The 19,463-nt window shown below is 39.0% G+C and overlaps 2 protein-coding genes across 3 annotated transcripts; both read left to right on the top strand.

Annotated features, from left to right (window-relative positions):
- The first annotated feature begins 1,621 nt into the window (after positions 1-1,621).
- arid5a (AT rich interactive domain 5A (MRF1-like)) lies at positions 1,622-10,702 on the top strand. 2 transcript variants are annotated; one of them, XM_034148725.1, is made up of 7 exons: positions 1,622-1,702; positions 2,926-3,011; positions 5,967-6,135; positions 6,234-6,286; positions 7,885-7,982; positions 8,064-8,229; positions 8,839-10,702. In XM_034148725.1, the coding sequence occupies exons 1-7, from the start codon at positions 1,699-1,701 to the stop codon at positions 10,009-10,011; spliced, it is 1,749 nt and encodes a 582-aa protein (XP_034004616.1). In that variant the 5' UTR covers positions 1,622-1,698; the 3' UTR covers positions 10,012-10,702. The 2 variants fall into 2 exon arrangements, with proteins under 2 accessions (XP_034004616.1, XP_034004617.1); XM_034148726.1 differs by having other exon boundaries at positions 2,926-2,996.
- A 3,378-nt stretch (positions 10,703-14,080) lies between these two features.
- gins4 (GINS complex subunit 4 (Sld5 homolog)) lies at positions 14,081-19,240 on the top strand. Its single transcript, XM_034148755.1, has 8 exons — positions 14,081-14,359; positions 15,299-15,385; positions 16,070-16,183; positions 16,741-16,838; positions 16,922-17,010; positions 17,183-17,273; positions 18,159-18,262; positions 18,568-19,240. Exons 1-7 carry the CDS (start codon positions 14,264-14,266, stop codon positions 18,253-18,255), a joined length of 672 nt encoding a protein of 223 aa, XP_034004646.1. The 5' UTR covers positions 14,081-14,263; the 3' UTR covers positions 18,256-18,262; positions 18,568-19,240.
- The last annotated feature ends 223 nt before the right edge of the window (positions 19,241-19,463 follow it).

The raw sequence follows: 19,463 nt of genomic DNA on the forward strand, positions 1-19,463 counted from the left end.
TTGTGCCGTTACAACAGCAGATTTTTTCTATTTTACTTACTTACCTTACTTTTGGGTTTGGGTTTAAAGCTTTCATTTAATTGTTTATTTGAATGTTATGATACTCGCAAAAATGCAATATACACTAGAGCCGTTAACTCATTTAAACCAGTTAGTTATAAAAGTTAGTTTTATTATAAGGGCTGCTCCCAAAATAAAACTCCCATACGTGTTTTTGAGCAAACACTCGCTTTGTTGGTTTTTCTTTTTTAAACTTAAAGGGGACCTATCATGGCTAAAATGCATGATCTGTTTGGTATTTTGAAAAAAAAACTTCGTCCCCTTGTGTGTTATGTAGCTATGTAAACGGTCTGCAGAGTCACAAACCCTCAAAGTACACCCTGTAGCGAGTACAACTCTAACACAGAAAAGGCCTGTCTATGCTGCCCCAGAACGCCTCGTTGGAGATTTCTCTTTTTCCATTGTTTACTTCTTGGGTATAGTGACGTATTTCGGGTATAGTGACGTAACGTAACATTTGGACCAATCCACAGAGCCGTTACGTTACGTCCGCGGAGCCGTTACGTTTGGACCAATCCGCGGACTTCCTCACACACACACACACTCGGCGGGACGTTGCGAGGCTCGCTGCTGGTTCACTGGTGTGGGGTCGGCGAGACAGCGAGACACCGCGGAACTCAGCCTGGGCACACACACAAACTCCCAGCCAGGCTGCGGGTGCGTGTGTGTGTTTCGGGCTAGGTTTCGCTGTGTCTCGCTGTCTCGCAGGCGGCCACTGGGCTCACGGGGGGGGGGGGGGGGGGGGGCAGGAGCTCCAACAAGTCGTTTAGGACAGAGAGTGAATACACATACTATACAGAGATGCTGTATGAGAAACCAATGTGAGTTTGGAAAATTGCACAATATAAATGTATTTTAGTATACCTCAACAATGATCAGTAGAAATGGCCATGACATGGGACCTTTAATTCAAATTCACAAACAGGTTCCTTTTAATGTGCTTACTCATTGTGATACTTCATACTTTGTGTTGTGCTTCTTAGAAATATGTTGTGGCACCAGGAAATGTCTCTTCCTTTAAACACTTTATCAAACAGAACATTAGTATTCATTAGCCAGCTCCAAGATGATTAATCAGCAATGATATGAACAGCCGTGCACAGCCGGGCTTCCTTTATTTGACAACATTTTGGAAATGTTATTGTACTAAACCTTTAAAGGGAAACAGTTAAATGTTGGTTTCACTTCCCCAAAGTGAGCTATTTTGGTGAATTTGAGTCTGTACACTGAAGGTGACCAGACTAAAATCATTGTTTAATAAACTGTATTTAATACATCATGGAAGCTGTATGGAAGGAATGTGTTTGTATTCTTTACATACTTGTGTGCACAATACAACAAATGTAAACATAAGCTTCATCATCTTCATGTTAATTTTTCAGGAACTTGATAATGAACTACAAAGTGAATATTGCATCAGAAACAATGTCAGCCTATGATATCAAACAATGTGAGATGTGAATAACAAAAGAAAGGACTCAGTTTCCCAGACTCATTTGCTGCGGTGCGAGCAGAACAACCAATGAAACTGTTGCGTGGAGACAGCTTCCTGTTTGGTGGTGTGAAGTTGAAGAGAGCCCCGCATGAATTACTGTTACTAAACACTGTCAGACAGAGAGCAGCAGACCACTTCTGGAAATGGGTGAGAAGAGCTTTTGACTTTTAAAAAATACTCTTATTTACTGTTTTATGTAATTGTATGTATTGAATATTGTGGTATATACTGCATGTATAGACACTTAAATTGTTACTAATGTTGTTTATACAATATTCCGAAACTGTCTGTTTTTGCAAAATTAAGGCAAATATATTAATAACTAAGAAAAAAAACTAAATTGATTTACAAAACCATAATGCTTTAGGAATTTATTATAAACTGCAAGTGCTAAAATGATTTCATCACAATATCCTGCCTGAGATCACACATGATAAATGGCTAATGGATTGTTATTTGACAACAAAACAAACCTATAAAAGGAACCATCACTTGTTTGAATGTTCTTGGGTAAATAATACAGTTTGTCAAAAACATTTGTTCAACACACGGGAAATGGAGAAGTAAGAGGCTACTGAAAGCAGAATTAAAGGTTCAAGCCACAGCACAGGAAACAAGCGATCTCAAAAGAGAAGCATATTGGTTTTGCACACAAGTGATATCAATGAGGGGCGAGGTTTAGAGTTCACAGTTTGTGAAGAAAAAAAAAACGTAATTCTCAGAATCACATTGTATTCCCAGGGCTTGTAATTTGATTATCCTTTCCTCATTTCTCACAAAATGCATTAGTGTGCTCCTCAATGTTGACACATGCATTAGACACGAGATTGAGTACAATATTGCTCAATATCTCATATTCTAATACTAGAAACATAACAAGTGCAGTGTTGTTTATATAAAGCCCATCTGTCCACTTGTTACCTATAAACAAGGAATGATAAGTAGTAATGCTTTAGGTTAAGAACATTGCAGTTTATTTTCTTAGATCACCTCGAATATCATAGTGTATGTGTTCTGATATCATACAGTGCAGCATACAAGTGGTTATGTACACGAGCAGGAAGTGGTTTTGTAACCTGTGGTTTTTTATATCAAACTCAGTTGACAATAAGCTCATCAGATTTCAATTTTCTGTGTTTATCTGTCATCCGACCATCAAGCAAATTACGTAAAAAACGACCCAATTCCCAGCAGTGATGAGTTTCTGCTTTAATGCGTTCCTCTGAAAGATATCTTTAAACCTGTTTTGCATTCAAGACTAACAATATTTCTTGTAATGAAGAAGTGCTTGCTTCCTCGACTGAGGTTCTTTGAATTCAGATTCCCACTACTCTCAATAACTGTCTTGTCTTGCTGTGTTTCTCATGAAGCTCAAGAGGATCAGAGTGAGACGTCACAACAAACAGCCTCCAGTGACGAAGACAAAGGGCCGGAGACGCAGGTGATAACCTCAAAAGTCAGTTGGCCGTCTGGCAACAGTTTGGGCAATTTCCATCAGTTACAGTTAATCAGTGACTACAGACATGACTCCTCACAGAGAGCCATGCTTTTTGCTTTCATTTCCCTTTTTCCTGGTGAAATTGATACGTTGGCTAATTTTTTTTTAATAGTGTGTGTACAGTCGTTTCATCTTGATGGCTGATTGTGAAATGACTAACAAGGAATGAGTGTTACTTCTCTGTATCTTGAGAGGGTCACAGATCGCACGCACATCTCACCCCATCAGACACACCACAATATTTTCATTGCACATACAGAAACTGTGAGGAGCTCCTTGTGAGATGCTGTTCTGGTAACTGAATCAAGAAGTTACAATATGAGAGGCAGAAATTCGCTCATGAAATTTCCAGAGCTGATGCTAGATGAAAGCGCGGTGGTTTCTGTGGTGACCTCTGGCCCGCAGATAGCATCAATCCAGCACGCCACCGACAATCATTGTGAGAATCACATATTCACACACTGACATCAACATCACCCACACGGCTTTCCAAAAAAATGAAACTAGAGGAAATCAAGAGAAGGTCTCACAATGATATTCAGTGTATATAGAGCAGTGCTGGAAAGTAATGAAGTACTTCACTAAAGTTTTTAGGTACTTTTACTTGAGTATTACCTGAGTATTTGCATTTAATGCTCTTTTACACTTCTACTCCATTACATTTTAGAAGCCAATAATGTAATCTTCCATCCACTAAATATATCTACTGCTAATACAGATTCAGATTATTAGGTAATACAAAAGATAAATAAACTTTGACAAATATAGGCTAAGATATCCAAATAATTCAATAAGCTTCATGTTTACTAGCTGTGGTGAACACATTCTCGCACCAGTAATCAATGTAATGTAACTAAGTACATTATTTATTGTAATTAAGTAACACATTGAGGTACTAGTACTTTACGTAAGTCTTTATACATACTTTATACTTTTACGCCACTACACTTTGTAGACAATGTTGTACTTTTTACTCCACGACATCTATTTTATATATTTACATTCCATATGTTATTAATACTAAATGTAAATCGACACACATTATAATGTATCATTATGGGTAAAGCTACCCAGTAGTGTGTAGATAATTTAAACCCCACCTTTACCATGTGCAACACTGCAGTGATGATTAATGCATCAATCATTTTAGTGAAATAATTTAAAAAAAGATCTGGTGCTTAAATGGCTATTTTGCATAATGAGTACTTTTACTTTTGGAACTTGAAGTATTTTTAAATACTGATACTTTTTTACTTTGACTTCAGTACAATTGTGAATGCAGGACTATCACTTGTATATGAGTATTTTGTTACAGGGTATTGCTGATACTTTTACTTATGTAAATAATCTTCTTCAACCTCTGAATTGAATATGATTCTGAAATGGGCCTTAACACATACTTTTATTCTTTGGGAATTTTGGTATATTTTGATGCCGAAACTTTGTTTAATTTGACTATAGTAAGATATTCAATGCAGGGCTTTTACTTTTAATTTTACAATCCAGTATTGCTGCATTTGACTTTTTCTTCCACCACTGATATGTGAAATGTGCAAAGGGGCACAGTGTAATGTCTGAGTGCACACATTTCCTGTTGGCAATCATTGATGCATTTTGTGAATCAGATCTCAGAACAGTGACTGAAAATCACCTGTGAACTTAATTCAACATACCAAGCAACATTTAGCATTTTAAATAAATAAATGCATCCCATTCTTTAGATTTTAGATGCAGCTGCAAACTGGTGTTAATCAGCCTTACAGTTCTGAAAATGAAGAATTTTAAGTGGTGTGAAATTGAAACATCCCCTTTCAGATGACTCAGAATAGCATCAGAGAAGCTGTTTGCTGGGAGGAGCGGTGAGGATCTGCTGAACTGTGACTCAGTCGGTGCTGCTTGGTTAGAGGCCTCCACCTTCACTATTACTCACTCTAGAGGCCTACTTCTCGGAACCAGGAACCACATAGAGGAACTTTATTCAATATGAAACCACGTCGAGCTGTTTTGTTTTACAATGACTGCGACTGAAATAAAGCAGCTCTGGCCTGTGCTGATTCAAAGTAAAAATATTGACACTGTCCATTGTGGTCTCTATTGACAAGCTAGCGAGTGGGCAGTTGTGCTCATAAAGCCAGTTTAACAATATAGTTGCACTTATAAACAAACAAACCCCAATTATTTCTAGCACTTACTGTATGTTGCCCTTTGAAAAGTTATTTTGAGAGATAAATTAAATGCACAATCACAAAATCTAACTTTTAAAGTCATGCAACAAGTCTTCGTTCTTTTGTACTTCTTGAAACGTTTCTATCTGATGACATTGTTTCTGCATGTCTTCACTGTTTCATTTCTCCTTTCTTGCAAACCACAAATAGTGACATTGTCAATTTCTTGTACTGCAGTTCCAAGTAGTCTGGGTTATAACGCTTGAAACATTTACATTTTCTCAGTATATTTAAATTATCTTCAAAGTAACTGACCCTATTTCTGCAGAACAATAGCAAACATGCAACTAGTTATTTCTTAGAAAATTACAAAGCAGCCTTGAAGTCTAGCTTCTCATCAGTCACTTCTGATTTTGTAACAACACTTTAATGTCTTTAAAATCCTTATTTTGGCTTATGTTTGTGTTTCAAAGTGACATTTGTGATACCATAGACTGACAACTCTAGACCAAAAACCCCAAGTCTGCTGCTTTCTCTCCAGACAGGATGTTTAGCGGTTATCTATTGAAAGTAGCGGTAAAACCCTGCTCTCTGATTTAGATGTTTCCTATAAGACATTTGCATCCCATACGTGTGGCTTATTTCCCATCCATGACAATACCTTCAACTGTAAAACAGGTTTCTATTTCGGTGCAGTAGACTGTGTTACCACTTGATTTTCATACGGCATCTGTTTTCTCCTCGCCAGGCTTCTCCCCCAGTCATCGAAATTCAAGACTCAATGACTGAATGTGAGGAAGAAGCGAGGCCCGGTAAAGTGCAGATGGAGGAGAAGGCGTTTGTATCCAGTCTGCACTCCTTCATGAAGGACAGAGGGACTCCCATCGAAAGGATCCCACATCTGGGCTTCAAACAGAGTGAGTTCATTGGGGCGGTTCCTGCTGTTGAATGAAAGACAATATTAACTTGGTATTTGATTGAAATTAATACTGTTCTCATGTTTGTTTTCCCCCAGTTAATCTTTGGAGGATCCACAAAGCTGTGGAGAAACTTGGGGGCTATGATTCAGTAAGAATGTTTTACTCTTCTGTGGAATATTACTGTAATTACTGGCTGCTACATTATTCTTCTGGCTGTAACATCATTGTGCAACACATACTTTTTTACAATGAATTGATGTTGTCACTGACTGCTTTTTTATTTACTTGTATACAGTGGTCGAAAGTAACTAAGTACATGTACTCAAGTATTGTACTCAAGTACCTTTTTGACATATTTGTACTTTACTTGAGTATTTCCATTTAATGCTACTTTATTCCGCTACATTTCAGAGGCAAATATCCTACTTTTTACTCCACTACATTTATTTATTATTATTTAACACTCACAGTTACTTTTTATGTATAAAAACATGATATGCTGATATGGTATAATGCAGAACTGTACTACTAATCTACACAGTATTTCAAATTTGGTCCACCTTGACCAACTACAAGACCGTAATGATCTTAGATCTATAAAAACAGGATAATAAAATAAACATAATAACAATACAATACTGTGATAAGATCAATTCCACACAACGAGTACATCACTGTTGATACTGAAGTATCTGTACTTTATATTATTCTGTAACGGGTAATTGTGCAGAATGAGTACTTTTACTTAAGTAAAATTTGGACTTTTACGTGTAGTCGAATATTTTAAGTCCAATAGTATTTGTACTTTTACTTAGTTTTAAAGGATCTGAGTACTTCTTCCAACACTTCATTTATATGCTCACTTTCATAATGCTACCATGGATGTGCAATTATTTTATTGATGTGTTCTTACCTCTTTATTTAATGTTAGTCTACACATTTTATTTTTGCCTCTGATCCTCAACCTCCCTTTCCCTGTAATGTAGTAAATGTCCCCGATGTGTAACCCATACATCATTTCTGACTCTTATCTTTGTTCATAGTCCTTTGAGTGTTGTGTGTTTGAGTGTACATGTAAGTGGAACATTACCAATATAGGTCAGGTGCAAGGTTTCAACCACAGTGGAGGACATCTAGCTCTCGCTGCTCTGTTGTCTTTGATGTTGACAGTATGGGACCTTATAGTCTATGTGTCAGGGTGTTTGTTAAAATAGCATTAAGGGTGGGGTTGAGGCCCCAAACAGAGTTGACCCCTCACCACCAACATCTCCGCTGCCACTGTGTCGCAGGCTGTCCACACAATATAAGCCATCCACACATTGTGTACACTTTAAAAATGAAAGTGTCTTTGAAAAACAGCAGACATGGCATTTTAAATGTTAACCAGCCAACTCCCTTCCTCAAAATGGTTTTAAAACTAGAATTGAAAGCAGACCCTGGTCAAAGCACATGACACATCTGGGACAGGAAAGCACACAGGGAGAAATAAGAAATAATATTCCCTGTTTATTATTTATCGTAATCATTCATCAAAACTCAATTTTAAGAGTGTGTGGTTAATGTTGTGTGTTTTATATTTTAAGTTTGAGCTCTTCTGCGCCCCCTAGTGGCAGGAGGAAACTAAGCAGCCCTTTAGTTTAAACACGAGAAGAGCACTGGGAATATAAGCCTTTATTTATCCTAAAATAAGACAGTTTCTTCGCACTTATTTAAATATATTTTTTTCCACCCTTTGTTGTCCAACAGGTGACAGCTCGACGTCTTTGGAAGAAAGTGTATGATGACCTGGGAGGAAGTCCAGGAAGCACCAGCGCTGCTACATGCACTCGCAGACACTACGAGAAGTGAGGGAGATTCTGTTTCTACCTTACTTGTCGATACCTCACAATAAAACTGAATTTCTAATCAGATATGTGTTTCTTTAGGTTGGTGTTGCCTTTTGAGAGACACATAAAAGGAGAGGAGGACAGACCTCTGCCTCCAAGCAAACCGCGGAAGCCATATAAGAGAAATTCGGATGGCAAGATCACGAAGGTTGAGAAGAAGAGGAAACGGACTGAGTCGGAAAGAGACATGGATTCAGAGATGGAGGTAACATGTTATAACTATTCAAATGCATCATTAAAGGTCACCTATTATGCAAAATCCACTTGTTCATGTCTGTTATACATCAACATGTGTCCCCTCTGTGGAAAGAGATTCTGAAAGTTTCAGGAAAAAAGATTCTCTCTCTTTTTGTCCTGATCCATTTATATAAAAACCTGTCTGAAAATGAGCTGATCAGATTTTGGCCACTTTATGATGTCATAACGATGTTTTGGCTTGTGTAACCATTAGCCAATCACCAACCAAGGTAACCCCCCACCCCACCTTATCACCTGAATCTCCTCCTAGAGCACCATTGGGTTTGTTTTAACCAAATATCTCTCAGAGGGGCGTGGGGAGTGGCTCCTTATTTTCATCTAAAGTAACAGACAGAGAATCAGCACTTTTGAAACAGGGCTGAAACAGAGGGGATTATGGGATGCTGCAATGATCAGTTTGGTGTTTGGAGTCAAACACTTCAAAGATATGTTTTGTATATATCTGAGACCTATAATATATTGATGAAAAAGAGTATAATAGGGGACCTTTACGAGAAAGAAATATAGCCTTTTTGCATATAAAGTGTCCTAAAACATAATCTTTATCGCTTTGTAGGTTCTCACCCAGAGAAGTCCAGAGGCCTCCAGCCAAAGTGAAGCAGTGCTGCCTCCTCTCTGGACCTCCACCTCTGATAGACACCACCCAGACTGCTCTCCACCAAACAGAGCCACCACCAGCCTTTGCTCTCCTATCTATACCCACCTTGTCCAGGTCCCTCCATCCGGACCCTGGACCTCTCAAATCCCCTCAGCTGCCGGAGAGGTGATCTCACCCCTGGAGAAAAAGAAGCGTATGGCTCAGGCGAGTCTTAACCGGCCCTTGAGTCCTCAGAGAGAGGATAAAGAAAGGCCCTCCGTCATCCACTGCTCCCAGTCTCCAGCCAGGGCTTCTTCTTCAGGCCGTAACTGCAACTCCTCTGACAGCTCCCCGCTTCCTTCATCTCCTTCATCTTCACGCAGCACTTCCCCTCTCTCTGTTTCCTCAGAGGACGGTTCTGAAGGAAGTAAAGAAAAACCTACATCAAGCTCTGAACTACCCAAAAATGGTGTAAAAAGGACCCCCTGTGGTGAGGAGGCTGTGAGCTGTAGTCAGAAATCAAAAGATCCTGCAAGACAGAATAAAGACATCACACTCCCATCTGCAGACTATATCACAGCCCAGATTAAAGACTGGATGCCAATCCACAAAGGGAGTGTCAAATACTCACATCCTTTGCACTCATCCTCCTCTTTCATGGTGAGATCTGACTGGGCTCCAGCGTCTACCTCTAGTTTTACCAAAGTTGTTCCAAAATCCTTGCAGCTTCTGCGGCCCGCTCCTATTCGGCCGAGTTATAAAATGCAGCAGGACAACTCTGTGACCTGTCTGAAGAAGAACAACACAGCACCGTGGCTTTATCAGACAGAGAAGAGGGAGAAATCCAGGACAATGCTGCAAAAAGTTCCCCCCACTCAGCAGAGTCCGGCCCACCCCCCCTCCAGCCTGCCTATGTCCTACGTTCTGTCCAGAGACCCTCGGCTCCAGCCTGTGTTACATCCGGCATTTCTCCAACACAGAATGAGACTACCTCCCTCTCAGATAATGTACCGACACCACCCGATGAGTTCTGCTCACTCGGCTCTCATTGGGTCTGCTGTTTACCCGTATCCCTACTCCATCCCTCTGTTAAATCCCCAAACTGGATATACCCTACCTGCCATGCATCAAATGTACCCTCACAAGCTTTGATTCTTTGTATTTTAACATCAGACTTGAATTAAAATAACTTTAAAGTTCATCTTTACATTGAGGAAAGCAGCCATTGGTCCACTTTGTGTTGCTCTAATTTCGGTGACGGCTGAAGATTGTAACACCCACATATTTAAGTTATGTGGCTTCACCAGTTACTATCATTAACCGTGTGCCTGTGTTGACCTTCTGTGGCCTGAACCAAACTACACTGAAGGGAAATGAAGATATAGATATACAGTATTTATAGGATCACAGGTTGAATCATCCAAATGCATCACACGGGCGCATCATTTATAAACTCAAAGCAGAACTGTGCAAATGTGTTATTGTTTTTATAGCAGTAATTATATTAAATCATGACATTGATAACCTGTAACGTGTCCATTTGTTGAGTGAAAAACTCTTTGTATATTTTACTCTAAAACATAAGGAGATGAACAAACAACATTTTTAACAAGTTGTCGCACATTGGATTTTCAATACTTTGTGTTAAATAACTTTCTCACTGTACTGTATTGTGAAGTTAGTCGAACATTATGACACGGTGTAAATACTGTATGTACCATGGATCAGTGTTTAATATTTTGAAAGATATTATACGAAGATCTTGTTGTCGTTCATATATTATTGTTTTCTTTTGTAACTAAATTATTGTAAATAAATAAAAAAACACATCAAAATCAAAAAATGACCCCTTGTTTTGTATTTAGAAAGATACTGAAAAAATATCATATACTATTTCACAATAAGTGCCATAATCTTTTATAGACAACTTTTCTTTAATTATTAAAGATTTTTCTAAATCAACTTGTCCACCATTTCATTTTCATTTTATATTGCTTACATGCGTTAGTGACATCATTATTGTATGGTTTTATATGTTTTTTTATCAGTTAATAAGTGAATAACAGAATAAACTAGAGAATGCAATTCCTGAAGAAATTGCTAGTGGGAATGCTTTATGCTGAAAAGCTGACGCTAAACTGCTATGCTGAAATGTAATGTGTAAGAAGAAAGTGAAGAATTTAGATTGAAATGATACATGAACACTGGGGGCTTGAATGTGTGATGAGAGAAGAAAAGAAAGTAAAAAGGCATGGAAAAGCAGCAGAATATTTGAACTGCACACTTTTGAACTAACTTGATGGTGAATGATCTGTCGCCATGCCAACGGCATTTGATGACATCCCATAATACGCTTAGATGCGTTGATGGCTGCACCGTTACCAAACGTGTGAAGTTTTGGGCCGTTTGGAGCATTTTCACTGAAGTTATGAGAAAACCGTGTTTCATGGTGAGCATTGTGTTGCCATGGCAACGGCATTTGAAGAAATCTCAAAACTGTCCCGTAGATGTCTTCACGGCTGGACTGTTAGCACACATGTGAAGTTTGAGCACTTTTTGAACATTTTCATAGGAGTTATAGCGACATCGTGTTTTATGGCGAGCGATGCGTTTCCATGGAAACGGCATATGATGACACCCCATAATTGACGTAGAGCTGTTGAGGGCTGGACCGTTAACCATTATCTGAAGTCTGGTGCTGTTTTGACCCTTTTCATAGGCGTTACGACAACATCGTGTTTTATGGCGAGGGATGCGTTTCCATGGAAACGGCATATGGTGAGATCTCAGATTTGACGTAGAGCTGTTGAGGCATGGAGAGGTGATATACAGGTGAAGATTGTGGGACGACCGGACCGTGTCCATTGGAGCTAGGTGTTTTATGGTGAGGGATGCGTTTCTATGGCAACAGCCTATGGTGAGATCTCAGATTTGGTGTAAAGCTCTTGAGGCATGGAGAGGTGATATACAAGTGAAGTTTGGGGAGCGATCGGACCAGACTACACTAAAGGTGTGCGGCTGCTGTGGTGGGGAAAGATTAGGCTGAATTTACAATGGGGTTTAATGGAGAATAATGTTTAATTATTTTGCTTAATTATTTTAAATTTTTCAAGCTACGAGATGTTTTCCTATGTTTGTCATGAAAAATGATGTCTCAGGAATGTAGGGTTTGGGAATTATGGCAGGTTTAAAAGAAAATATGAAGGCAAAATTAAATCTGTCCTCCACTCTAGCTGTGACATCACGCAAAAACTCTAAAATCTGAAGAAGGCCTCTTTACCAAGGTCTGAACAATGTTTAATATCTATAAAAGTACGAATCAGATTTAAAAGTTGTGTAACACGAATAATGTCAGAAAGATGTGTAACATTTTAAAGTTGGAATGAGGTTTCTGAGTGAAAGTATGAAGGAGCAGTTAGCAGTTGAATTTGCATGAAGATTGTTCAAGTCTGAAGAGTTTCTCCATTGACTTTCATGTTAAAAATGTGATGAATTATGGGATGTATCTCTGGAATTATGAAAGTTATGAATGAGAAAAGTAATAGCCATCGATTCCCGACCGACCTGAACGTTTTGATGTTTGAACGGAGTTTCTGCGATGTGGAATGTGGGAGGAGAAGAGGTGCAAAATAACCAGGCGGAATAATAAAGAATTTCGTGCATAGCATAACAAGTAGTTGGAATGCTGTGTCAGCATTCCAACTAAATGACATTAAAGGTGGGGTAGGTAATTCACTTCAGAAACACTTTTTGCTATATTCCATGGAATGCTCTTAACATCCCAATAGCAATGAATACATTAAATGCTTTGACAATAAATACATACACAATTTCATCTGTGGAAGCCGTGGCGCTGTAAAAAGCACGACCAATCATCTGAGCCGGCCCGGGTCAGATAACTGGATGGCCTACCTGCCTGTCAGCCATCCATCTGTGCACAAACTTATCTCGTGCCCTCATTGGTCATGTGCGCGTTCGTGTGTGTTGGAGGAGGGGCTCTGTAAGGAAGTCTGAAGCAACGGGCAGATTTCTTTCGTCTGCGTACTTTCAAATTCTAGTTTACTCGAGCTGGTTTCTCCATTCTTACCTACCCTACCTTTAATAAGTCATAATGACAAAAATAGATAATACTGGCCAGTATTTTCATGTTTCTCCCGATGCACAGCTATTCAAACAAAAATAAAACAACCTTTTTCTGAATTAAGTGATTATTGTGTCTGTTTATCTGCTTTATAAAATGACTGCGTCTGTACAGGATTTGGTGTGACCTGGATTAAACCCTGCAGGATGTACAGCAGCACAGATAAACCCAGAGGCTACGAAGAGAAATAGTTTGCAGTACTAAACGTTACATTGCTTGTACAGCGGATGGAAGATCATTAGTGGTGAAGAAAAGCGAGGAATTCTGAGGCAAGAGCAATGAAGAGGAAAGAGAAAGAGGAAATCAGACAAATGAGACTATGCTGCAGGCCACAATGTGGTCTGAAACAAGGCAGCTGGAACAAACCAAGCAGATAATGCATCCCTTTTAAATCTACACTATAGCTGATAGTGATGGACATGGGTGAAAGAGAGACACAATTGTCAAGATGAGACATGGCATGTTGTGACTTTTGGGATCTCTGTGGGAAATGGGAAGTTACAGGATTGACTGCAGAAATATTTAAGTTTTTATTTGTGTGTGTGAATAAACTAATTTTGTGCTTTGTTTATATCCCATGCTGTCATTGCCTGCAGCTATAGTTCCGTTTTGTCAATCCTTTCACATTTATAATCACATTTTAATGACTATTTTTTATGAAATGCACATTCATTTTGTATTATTTAAAATAAAGAAATATCAGTAGAAATAGAATTTGCTGTACATGTTACCATCATTTCACAAAACAGAGTAGGCCTATAGTCCTTTTATTATTATTTATTTTAGCAATATTGGTGCTTCTTGTGTTGATAATGCTGGTGTTCAGCTCCCTGAGTTCAGACTGTCAGGAAGCATTGCTCCGCGACAGTGTTATAATTCCCTCTATTAGGGTTGGCAAAGCAGAAGCTCACACGAACAAAGATAGGACATCTATACTTAATGTCTATAAACGAAAGTATTTTATTGTGTAACCTGTTTATTTGTGTTCAAACGACATACAGCCTGTGTCACACATTGCCTTACAGCCCTATCGTAGGGGAAATAACAACACCATAATCTCGCGAGAACAGGCGTAGTGGCGCGAATAAACAAGAGCTTCTCCAGTAAATACACGCTGCTGTGTAGCCTGTGTTAGCCTTTTAGTAATTTTTTTTCCAACCTGTTCTGTTTGATTCTGTGTACAATTTAGTGTAAGAGCTTCACATACTGTTAGCTTTTCGGTTAAGCTTAGTACTTTGTCTGTTTGCTTCGTAAAGGAAAACTATGTCGGACGCTTTGTCTGATGACGGGAGCGTGAACCAGGATGACAGTCAGGAGGATGTTATGACCCCGGCGGAGCTCATAGCCAAACTGGAAGAAGTGAGATGATTTAACGCACTTAACATTTACTGTCACAGGAATTGCCATATACTTCCTATAATGTGTTTAGCAAAATATACTCCTCCTGTTTAGACAGCATGCTCATAGCCAGAGTGTAGGAATACTCTGTTACAAGTAAAAGTCCTGCAATCAAAATGTTACTCAAGTAAACATAGAAAATAATTAGCATCAGAATTTACTTAAAGTACCAACAGTAAAAGTACTCATTATGCAGATTGGCCAATTTCAGAATAATGTATTATATGTTGTCATTCTGATGTATTAATGTGTTTATTGAAGCTGGTGCAGCTCATTTAATTACTTTGTATACTGCAGGGTAGCTTTTGAATGTTGAACCAGGTGTAACTAAAATCATATTGAAGTGTTGATTATATTTCACATCATTAATCCAAATCTGCAAAGTAACTAAAGGTATTAAATACTCAAGTGGAGTAAAAGTACAAAGTATCCACAAATTAAACACTCAAGTAAAGTGCTAGTAAGGCAAGGCAAGTTTATTCACATAGCACATTTCGACGCAAGGCAATTCAAAGTGCTTTACAAAAATGAAAGACATTAAGAGCATTAAGAAACATATTATGAAATTACATTTTTAAAAACACTCATTTAAAAGCAACGATATGAAATGGCATTTAAAAACACTAATTTAAAAGCAAAGATACATGAATAGAAGTTACAGTGCAGTGTGAGATACACACATCTGAAATGTTTAGGTACCTCAAAATTGTACCTAAGTACTTGAGTAAATGTACTTAGTTACTTTACACCTCTGCTCACAGCTGTGCTTCTCTCTCGCTCTCGCTCTCGCTCTCGCTCTCGCTCTCGCTCTCGCTCTCGTTCTCGCTCTCGCTCTCGCTCTCGCTCTCGCTCTCTCTCTCTCTCTCTCTCTCTCTCGCTCTCTCTCTCTCTCTCTCTCAGGCTTGGCTGAATGAGAAGTTTTCCCCAGAGCTGCAGGAGAACAAATCTGAGGTGGTGGAGTGTGTGATGGAGCAGCTCACTCACATGGTAAACTACACAGGGAATACCTCCACATCCATGTGTCATTTCTCAATTACAGAAAGACTCATGAGTCTACATACATTTCCTAAATGTCACAAAACAGCTCATACAGCACGGCGACGGAGTTAGTTTTAGGATGAGTATTTCATAGTCAGTTTTCACACACACCCCAATGGTTTTTTAAAATACCTCTTTGCAAACTTGCTCAAACTAGTAAAAATGATGGTTAAAAACATTTCTGCGGCACACCTTTTTTTGATTACTGATGTGTCGTTATCTGATTTTAGAAATATATTTTAAAGGAAGACCATTTGAGTTATTTTCTATAGTTTCTGTTACTTTTGACCCAGTGACTCCTAATCCATACCACATATTATAGGTGGACTGGACTAATAAGCTCTTTATATTGGGTTTTATAACTACATATATTTCATATGAAAATCTTAATTAAAACTCTTATATTTCTATGACTTTTTTCAATAGCTTCCGAGATAGCACATTGCCTGACGAGATAGTTAGGTCTCGTTTATTTTCAATAGCTTCCATGTTATGTGAACCAGTGACAAATCCAAATCAATAGAGCATTGTAATACTACATTGGAAAAATAAGACACATCAAAATTGAGATTTGTCAATAATGTCTGTACTTGTTCAGTGACGTAATAAAAAAATGTCTGACCTTTCCAACAGGAAGAAAACTTGCAGCGGGTGAAGAAGGGAGATGCAAAGGCCAGTATCCATCGCATGGAAATAGACCGGATTCGCTTTGTGCTCAGCAGTTACCTGCGCTCCCGTCTGCAGAAGGTCAGTAAGATCAACACTACGGCGTTAAAAATAAAGCTCTATTTCCACCTACTGCCTTTTGACAAAATGACCTGATCTTTATAAAACGGACATGCGTATTTTTCTTTCATATTGCCACACTTGGTAACCGTTTTATAAAAGCAATAGCTTAAAGGTAGGGTAGGTAAGTTTGAGAAACCGGCTCGAGTGCGCTATAATTTGAAAATACACAACCGGAGAAAATCTGCCACTTCCTTACAGAGCCCCTCCTCCAACACACACAAACGCGCACATGACCAATGAGGGCACGAGATAAGTTTGTGCACAGATGGAAGGCTGACAGGCAGGTAGGCCATCCAGTTATTTTAGCCGGGCCGGCTAAAATGATTGGTCGTACTTTTTACAGTATTACGGCTTCCACAGATGACATTTTTTTATGGATTTTTTTGTCAAAGCACTTCAGATATTCATTGCTATCGGGATGTTAAGAGCATTCCATGGAATATAACAAAAAGTGTATCTCGAGCCGGTTTCTCAAACTTACCTACCCTACCTTTAATTGTACAACTTATGTCTAGATTGAAAAGTTCTTCCCTCATGTCCTGGAGAAAGAAAAGTCTCGAGGGGAGGGGGATCCATCTCTACTTTCACCTGAGGAGTTTGCTTTTGCCAAAGAGTGAGTATAATGGAGTTTATAATGTGCATACAGCTGTTTCTGTGACATTGAAGTGTAATAACACACATTCATCTGGCTTGCAGGTACTATGCCAACACAGAAACCTACCTGAAGGCTGTAGCTTTGAAGCGCATGCCCCCCAACCTGCAGACCGTGGACATGCTCAAAGCAGGTAAAACCTCTTTTGTATTCTCTATCTTTTCACCTGACACGCTCTATTTATATTTGTTCTCTCTTGGATGTCTCATGCCTGAAATACTGCCATTAGCATTCAGTGGCAGTTGGTGGCATTTGCTCTTGACATTTTCACTGCCCCTCACAATAAACCATGTGTGTTGTTCCAGTGCCTGAGCCCTGCCTGGACTCCTTTGTGTTTCTACGAGTCAAGGAGAGACAGGAAAACATCTTGGTCGAGCCCGAAACAGACGATCAGAGGTACGTTTTAATTGTTGGTACAAACACCAGATGGCAGTTGTCTAGGGCTGCATGAATTGGACAAAAACACTAATTATCATTATTTTGACTGCAATTGCTATATGATTCACAACAGTAGAGGGAATGAGTATTTTTGTATCATTAGTCACATTATCATTGAAAAATATATGTAAAATATATTTACATTTTTAAAGAGGCCTTATTTTGCTACCTTTCAAGTTCGTATTGGATTTAGTGTCTCTACTGCTACATGTCTCCATGCTTTAATGTTCAAAAAGCTCTTTATTTTTCTCATACTGCCTGTGCTGCAGCACCTCTTTTCACCCTCTGTGCTCTGATTGGTTAGCTGGCCGGCTCTGTTGTGATTGGTCAACCGCTTAGAGATGTCCCGCCCCTTAGCCTATCACGCACAATGTGTTGGAGCGCTAGCCAATAGAAGTGCGAGTGTTATATAGTGATGTTGTCACTATGTTATGAAAAAAAAAAGAGTACAATTGAAGCATTTCAGGCAGGGGGGGGGGAGTGTGTGGGAGAGAGACTCCCTCTGGAGGGAAATTTGAGATTTCAGCCTTTGCAGACCATTTACATGCACTTAAATCTATATTAAACACGACAGTAAAGAGAAAACTAGAAGACAAAATAGGGCCTCCAAACAAGGATTTTTTTTATTAAGTCTGTTCAGTACTGTTTGTAGGTCTCTGTCTGAGTTCACATATTTTGCCTTTTCCAAATATTGCGCTTTCTGCATTTGGATATTACACATTGCAATTTCAATAGACTTCGGATTAATTTTGCAGATCTAGCAGTGTCCACTATTCACATTCAGTACTGTTTGATTTTTCTGCGTAAATAACTGATTTATCTCTACTCTGTCTCTTCTATCAGAGAGTACGTTGTAGATCTCGAAGAGGGCTCTCAGCATCTAATGCGGTATCGAACTATAGCACCACTTGTCTCGACTGGAGCCGTGCAGTTAATTTAAAATGGAGGTAAGTAACAATGAGTTGGACTGTGTTTTACTCAACGCTGCCCTCACACCCTCTAGTACTGACATCTGCTAATTAATTTCTGCAGATCTTACATAAGCGACGTTGCAGCTACATCTGGGCTTATTTTTAGCTCTCACTGTTTTTTCTTTTTTTGTAGCTTTCATTGTCTCTTGGCAACTGATTATGAAAGAAACGTGCCTTTTTCCAAGTCCAAGATAGATATACAATAAGGCACACTTGTCATGTTTCTGAACTACATTTCACATTTGATACCATTAAAACACTGTCACTTTTCTTTGTTGCAGGTTGCTGCTTGTGTGGATGCTTTTGGTTCCAGTTGGTCAGAAAGAAAGCAGCAATGATGTGAAAGGAGCACATTAACTTGGAGAGATTACATCTGGAAGTGCAGCCATCTCTCTCTCACTGTTGTCAGGATTAAGGACTTACTTGTGGGACTCAAACACAGACATTTGTGGCACCATGTCCCCAAGACACCTGGGAAGAAACACCTGACATAAGGTCCTTTCTGGTGTTAAAGTGCTTGCTGATGAATGATGCCTGTTCGCCAGAGCAGCGTTTGCAGTGTGTGGTGTTATTTTTGTACTTTTTTTAATCATGTCACAACAAGTTTGGTTACATAACTGTTATGTATTCTGGTGTGTTGGTGTTTGTGAGGCTGGTTAAGATTATCTAATGCTAATTCATTCTGTTGACTCACATCATTGGATTTTTACAAGATACACCCAAAGGTGACATTTTCATCAGTTCGCTTGGTGCACAGTGCGTACCAACACAAAGTGCATGTACAAATGTGTGTATGTGTGGTAGAACATTTGTTTTAATGACATATACGCTTAAATTAACATACATTACTGTCACTTTAAATAATAGAAATCCTGTTAAAGTTCAGATAACGTCTGTGCCTCTTCTCACCTTGGCTTCCACTTTCAGAAGTGTATATTATATGTGTTTAACTCCCCCCTGCTTCACAAAGTTCTTCTGACTGTGCATGTTTTAGTTTTACCCTAAAGGGGTGTGTGGAACATCGTTCTCTGAGACATAATTGCTATAATAACATTGTTATATAACGGTCTCAAAGGGAGCAATCAGTGCTTATTGTTTGCCGTCACACATTGCTCAGTTTTTGGAACTAATAAGGGACTGCAGGAGAGCGAGGCTGCAAAACTGAGCCACGTGTCAA

The sequence above is a fragment of the Trematomus bernacchii genome, unplaced genomic scaffold (assembly GCF_902827165.1).
Source record: "Trematomus bernacchii unplaced genomic scaffold, fTreBer1.1, whole genome shotgun sequence".
NCBI classification, from domain to species: domain Eukaryota; kingdom Metazoa; phylum Chordata; class Actinopteri; order Perciformes; family Nototheniidae; genus Trematomus; species Trematomus bernacchii.

What these genes read in the sequence shown, in the direction of transcription:
- arid5a (XM_034148725.1), top strand. An exon ending in ACTCGCAGACACTACGAGAA is followed by an intron (nt 7,983 to 8,063) that starts GTGAGGGAGATT and finishes GTGTTTCTTTAG; the next exon opens with GTTGGTGTTGCCTTTTGAGA. An exon ending in ACATGGATTCAGAGATGGAG is followed by an intron (nt 8,230 to 8,838) that starts GTAACATGTTAT and finishes ATCGCTTTGTAG; the next exon opens with GTTCTCACCCAGAGAAGTCC.
- gins4 (XM_034148755.1), top strand. Translation starts at nt 14,264, where the DNA reads ATGTCGGACGCTTTGTCTGATGACGGGAGCGTGAACCAGGATGACAGT. An exon ending in TCATAGCCAAACTGGAAGAA is followed by an intron (nt 14,360 to 15,298) that starts GTGAGATGATTT and finishes TCTCTCTCTCAG; the next exon opens with GCTTGGCTGAATGAGAAGTT. An exon ending in CCCGAAACAGACGATCAGAG is followed by an intron (nt 17,274 to 18,158) that starts GTACGTTTTAAT and finishes CTCTTCTATCAG; the next exon opens with AGAGTACGTTGTAGATCTCG.